The sequence below is a fragment of the Oncorhynchus masou genome, chromosome 12, assembly GCF_036934945.1.
Source record: "Oncorhynchus masou masou isolate Uvic2021 chromosome 12, UVic_Omas_1.1, whole genome shotgun sequence".
Lineage (NCBI taxonomy): Eukaryota > Metazoa > Chordata > Actinopteri > Salmoniformes > Salmonidae > Oncorhynchus > Oncorhynchus masou.
The window spans coordinates 11,817,048-11,823,047 of NC_088223.1; the positions used below are offsets into that span (position 1 = coordinate 11,817,048).

The 6,000-nt window shown below is 53.5% G+C and overlaps 1 protein-coding gene across 2 annotated transcripts in view; it reads left to right on the plus strand.

Annotated features, from left to right (window-relative positions):
- The window catches only part of LOC135549549 (peptidyl-prolyl cis-trans isomerase FKBP9-like), a 34,020-nt gene that overhangs the window by 18,187 nt on the left and 9,833 nt on the right, over positions 1 to 6,000 (plus strand). For both annotated transcript variants that reach the window (XM_064979612.1, XM_064979611.1), the window contains exon 3: positions 4,566 to 4,755. In XM_064979612.1, the coding sequence (XP_064835684.1) occupies positions 4,566 to 4,755 (190 nt within the window). The remainder of the gene's footprint in view (positions 1 to 4,565; positions 4,756 to 6,000) is intronic.

Sequence of the window (6,000 nt, forward strand, 5' to 3'; positions counted from 1 at the left end):
TACGGTAGGACTATAACATAGCTTACGGTGGGACTATAACATAGCTTACGGTGGGACTATAACATAGCTTACGGTAGGACTATAACATAGCTTACGGTAGGACTATAACATAGCTTACGGTAGGACTATAACATAGCTTACGGTGGGACTATAACATAGCTTACGGTGGGACTATAACATAGCTTACGGTGGGACTATAACATAGCTTACGGTAGGACTATAACATAGCTTACGGTGGGACTATAACATAGCTTACGGTGGGACTATAACATAGCTTACGGTAGGACTATAACATAGCTTACGGTAGGACTATAACATAGCTTACGGTAGGACTATAACATAGCTTACGGTGGGACTATAACATAGCTTACGGTGGGACTATAACATAGCTTACGGTGGGACTATAACATAGCTTACGGTGGGACTATAACATAGCTTACGGTAGGACTATAACATAGCTTACGGTAGGCCCATAACATAGCTTACGGTAGGCCCATAACATAGCTTACGGTAGGACTATAACATAGCTTACGGTAGGACTATAACATAGCTTACGGTGGGACTATAACATAGCTTACGGTGGGACTATAACATAGCTTACGGTGGGACTACAACATAGCTTACGGTAGGACTATAACATAGCTTACGGTAGGACTATAACATAGCTTACGGTAGGACTATAACATAGCTTACGGTAGGACTATAACATAGCTTACGGTGGGACTATAACATAGCTTACGGTAGGACTATAACATAGCTTACGGTAGGCCCATAACATAGCTTACGGTAGGCCTATAACATAGCTTACAGTAGGCCTATAACATGATTATAAACATTGGTCTGTCTTGTCTGTGTGACGACGAACACAGGTAGAAGCTGTCGCTCTGGGCTCCAGATGCAGTTGGTGGTTGGGTCTATGGGTCGCACGAGGATGTGTTTGTGTGTAGGCCTGTGTACAGCATGTCTGTGTACAGTATTCATAAAACAGACAGAGGAAGGAGGACAGGAAGTGGGCCGTCTCGGCTCCATGTGGAATCGGCCCACTCTGACATCACAGACCAGGAAGTGAGCGCTGCCTGGAGCTAAGCTGTTTGTTACTTTGCACATGGCAGGCTGAGCGAGCTGCTGCCACTGAATATCAGATCAATCAGCTGGTTGACAGATTAGTGTTGCAAGAAGCTCAGACCAACCCTCTTCAACTAACACAGAGAGGAGGAGTCCTGTTGTAGGCGGTACCCTCGTTTACAGGGGAGAGCACAGTGTCAGGAGTGTGTTTGTCCATATTAGTGTGTGTGTGTGTGTGTATAATAGCATGTTGTTGTGCGTATAAAGAGGTCATCAAGCGGATTGGTTGCACGAGGAGAGATTAGAACAGGAATGTGTGGCCTGACTTGACGTGTAGATACGGGTAAAGAGAGAGAACTCGAAATGGGGGAGGGGGCGTGTATGGACAGGTAAATGTAGGTGTCTTTTCTATAGATTTGTGTGTGGAAGAGAGCGAGAGGCTGAGAGAGGCATAATAGCCATAACATGGCATTTTAAACATCTCTATTTCTTTGAGTGCAATGCCTACTGTTCATTTTTATTGTTAAATTCACTTTGTTTTTATTATCTATTTCACTTGCTTTGGCAATATGGTTCCCATGCCAATAAAGCCCATTGAAATGAATTGAATTGAGAGGAAGAAAAGTAGGAGAAGAAGGTGTGAGAGCCGGGGAGGGGGAGCCGGGGAGTGAGAGCCGGGGAGGGGGAGCTGGGGAGGGGGAGCCGGGGAGAGAGAGCCGGGGAGAGAGAGCCGGAGAGGGGGAGCCGGGGAGGGGGAGCCGGGGAGGGGGAGCCGGGGAGTGAGAGCCGGGGAGGGGGAGCCGGGGAGGGGGAGCCGGGGAGTGAGAGCCGGGAGGGGGAGCCGGGGAGGGGGAGCCGGGGAGAGAGAGCCGGGGAGAGAGAGCCGGAGAGGGGGAGCCGGGGAGGGGGGAGCCGGGAGGGGGAGCCGGGGAGGGGGAGCCGGGGAGGGGGAGCCGGGGAGGGGGAGCCGGGGAGGGGGAGCCGGGGAGGGGGAGCCGGGGAGGGGGAGCCGGAGAGGGGAGCCGGGGGAGGGGAGCCGGGAGGGGGAGCCGGAGAGGGGAGCCGGGGGAGGGGGAGCCGGGGAGGGGGAGCCGGGGGAGGGGGGAGCCCGGGAGGGAGTGCCGGGAGGGAGAGCCGGGAGAGGGAGCCGGGAGGGAGAGCCGGGGAGGGGGAGCCCGGGAGGGGAGCCGGGGAGGGGGAGCCCGGGAGGGGGAGCCCGGGGAGGGGGAGCCCGGGAAAGGGAGCCGGGAGGGGGAGCCGGGAGGGGGAGCCGGGAGGGGGAGCCGGGAGGGGGAGCCCGGGAGGGGGAGCCGGGTGTGAGAGCCGGGGAGGGGGAGCCGGGGAGGGGGAGCCGGGGTGTGAGAGCCGGGGAGGGGGAGCCGGGGAGGGGGAGCCGGGGGAGGGGGAGCCGGGTGTGAGAGCCGGGGTGTGAGAGCCGGGAGGGGGGAGCCGGGGAGTGAGAGCCGGGGAGGGGGAGCCGGGAGGGGGAGCCGGGAGGGGGAGCCCGGGAGGGGGAGCCGGGGTGTGAGAGCCGGGAGGGGGAGCCCGGGGAGGGAGGGCCGGGAGGGAGAGCCGGGGTGTGAGAGCCGGGGAGGGGGAGCCGGGGAGGGGGAGCCGGGGGAGGGAGGGCCGGGAGGGAGAGCCGGGGAGGGAGGGCCGGGGAGGGGGAGGGAGGGCCGGGGAGGGGGAGCCGGGAGGGAGGGCCGGGGAGGGAGAGAGCCGGGGAGGGAGGGCCGGGGAGGGGGAGCCGGGGAGGGAGGGCCGGGGAGGGAGAGCCGGGGAGGGAGGGCCGGGGAGGGAGAGCCGGGGAGGGAGGGCCGGGGAGGGAGGGCCGGGGAGGGAGAACCGGGGAGGGGGAGCCAGAGAGTTGGAGGGAGAAGCAGTCCTTGCCAGCAGAGAGAACAACTGTCAACTCACCAGTATGAATTGAATCACAACCACCCTCAACTTCTCTACCCCATCTCCTCTCACCCCCCCCAAAAAAAAAAAAACAACAACAATGTCTTTGGCCTGTTTATAAACTGTGATTCACCTTCAGAGAAATCATTCCATGTTCATCTGACGAGTCTAACATTGAGAGAAAGGAGAGAGGAAGTAGAGAGAGGAGAGAGAAAGTAGAGAAAGGAGAGAGAAAGTAGAGAGAGGGGATGAGAGAGAGAGAGAGAGAGAGAGGAAGTAGAGAGAGGGGATGAGAGAAAGGAGAGAGGAAGTAGAGAGAGGAGAGAGAAAGTAGAGAAAGGAGAGAGGAAGTAGAGAAAGGAGAGAGAAAGTAGAGAGAGGGGATGAGAGAGAGAGGAAGTAGAGAGAGGGGATGAGAGAGAGAGGAAGTAGAGAGAGGGGATGAGAGAGAGAGAGAGGAAGTAGAGAGAGGAAGTAGAGAGAGGGGATGAGCGAGAGAGAGAGAGAGAGAGGAAGTAGAGAGGGGGGATGAGAGAGGGCATGAGAGAAAGGAGAGAGGAAGTAGAGAGAGTGGATGAGAGAGAGAGAGAGGAAGTAGAGAGAGGGGATGAGAGAAAGTAGAGAGAGGGGATGAGAGAAAGGAGAGAGGGGATGAGAGAGAGAGAGAGAGAGAGGGGATGAGAGAAAGGAGAGAGGAAGTAGAGAGAGGGGATGAGAGAAAGGAGAGAGGAAGTAGAGAGAGGGGATGAGAGAGAGAGGAGATGAGAGACGGGATGTGAGAGAGGGGATGAAAGAGACAGGATAAGAGAAGAGAAGGTGAGAGAGAGGGATGAGGGAGACAGGATAAGAGAAGAGAAGGTGAGAGAGAGGGATGAGGGAGACAGGATAAGAGAAGAGAAGGTGAGAGAGAGGGATGAGAGAGACAGGATAAGAGAAGAGAAGGTGAGAGAGAGGATGAGAGAGACATGATAAGAGAAGAGAAGGTGAGAGAGAGGGGATGAGAGAGATAAGAGAAGAGAAGGTGAGAGAGAGGGATGAGAGAGACATGATAAGAGAAGAGAAGGTGAGAGAGAGGGGATGAGAGAGACAGGATAAGAGAAGAGAAGGTGAGAGAGGATGAGAGAGACATGATAAGAGAAGAGAAGGTGAGAGAGAGGGGATGAGAGAAACAGGATAAGAGAAGAGAAGGTGAGAGAGAGGGATGAGAGAGACAGGATAAGAGAAGAGAAGGTGAGAGAGGATGAGAGAGACATGATAAGAGAAGAGAAGGTGAGAGAGAGGGGATGAGAGAAACAGGATAAGAGAAGAGAAGGTGAGAGAGAGGGATGAGAGAGACAGGATAAGAGAAGAGAAGGCGAGAGAGACAGGATAAGAGAAGAGAAGGTGAGAGAGAGGGGATGAGAGAGACAGGATAAGAGAAGAGAAGGTGAGAGAGAGGGATGAGAGAGACAGGATAAGAGAAGAGAAGGTGAGAGAGAGGGATGAGAGAGACATGATAAGAGAAGAGAAGGTGAGAGAGGGGGGATGAGAGAGACAGGATAAGAGAAGAGAAGGTGAGAGAGAGAGATCAAGTGTCACTCTGTCATTCTTCCTTAATCCAGGTGATGTCATCCCTTCAGACGCAACCCTCAATTTTGACGTTCTGTTGTTGGACGTGTGGAACCCTGACGACGGGGTTCAGAGTGAGGCGTACTACACCCCTGAGAGCTGCTCTCGGAAGGTAGAGGTGTCAGACTACGTACGATACCACTACAACGGAACACTGCTGGACGGAACACTGTTCGACTCCAGGTGAGACACGCTGCACACTACTAACACACACTACTAACACACACTACACACTACTAACACACACTACTAACACACACTACACACTACTAACACACACTACACACTACTAACACACACTACTAACACACACTACACACTACTAACACACACTGCTAACACACTACTAACACACACTACTAACACACACTACACACTACTAACACACACTACTAACACACACTACTAACACACACTACTAACACACACTACTAACACACACTACACACTACTAACACACACTACACACTACTAACACACACTACTAACACACAATACACACTACTAACACACACTACTAACACACACTACTAACACACTACTAACACACACTACTAACACACTACTAACACACTGCACACTACTAACACACACTACTAACACACACTACTAACACACACTACACACTACTAACACACACTACACACTACTAACACACATACACACACTACACACTACTAACACACACTACACACTACTAACACACACTACACACTGATAGAGAAGAGGAGGTGATGATAGAGGAGACAGGGTGATGATAGAGGAGACAGGGTGATGATAGAGGAGAGGGGGTGATGATAGAGGAGACAGGGTGATGATAGAGGAGAGGGAGGTGATGATAAAGGAGACAGGGTGATGATAGAGGGAGGTGATAGAGGAGGGAGGTGATGATAGAGGAGACAGGGTGATGATAGAGGGAGGTGATGATAGAGGAGACAGGGTGATGATAGAGGGAGGTGATGATAGAGGAGACAGGGTGATGATAGAGGAGAGGGAGGTGATGATAGAGGAGACAGGGTGATGATAGAGGAGAGGGGGTGATGATAGAGGAGACAGGATGATGATAGAGGAGAGGGGGGTGATGTTAGAGGAGACAGGGTGATGATAGAGGAGAGGGAAGTGATGATAGAGGAGAGGGGGGAGATGATAGAGGAGAGGGGGGTGATGATAGAGGAGAGGGGGGTGATGATAGAGGAGAGGGGGGTGATGATAGAGGAGATGGGGTGATGATAGAGGAGAGGGGGGGTGATGATAGAGGAGAGGGGGGGTGATGATAGAGGAGAGGGAGGTGATGATAGAGGAGACAGGGTGATGATAGAGGAGAGGGGGTGATGATAGAGGAGACAGGATGATGATAGAGGAGAGGGGGGTGATGTTAGAGGAGACAGGGTGATGATAGAGGAGAGGGAAGTGATGATAGAGGAGAGG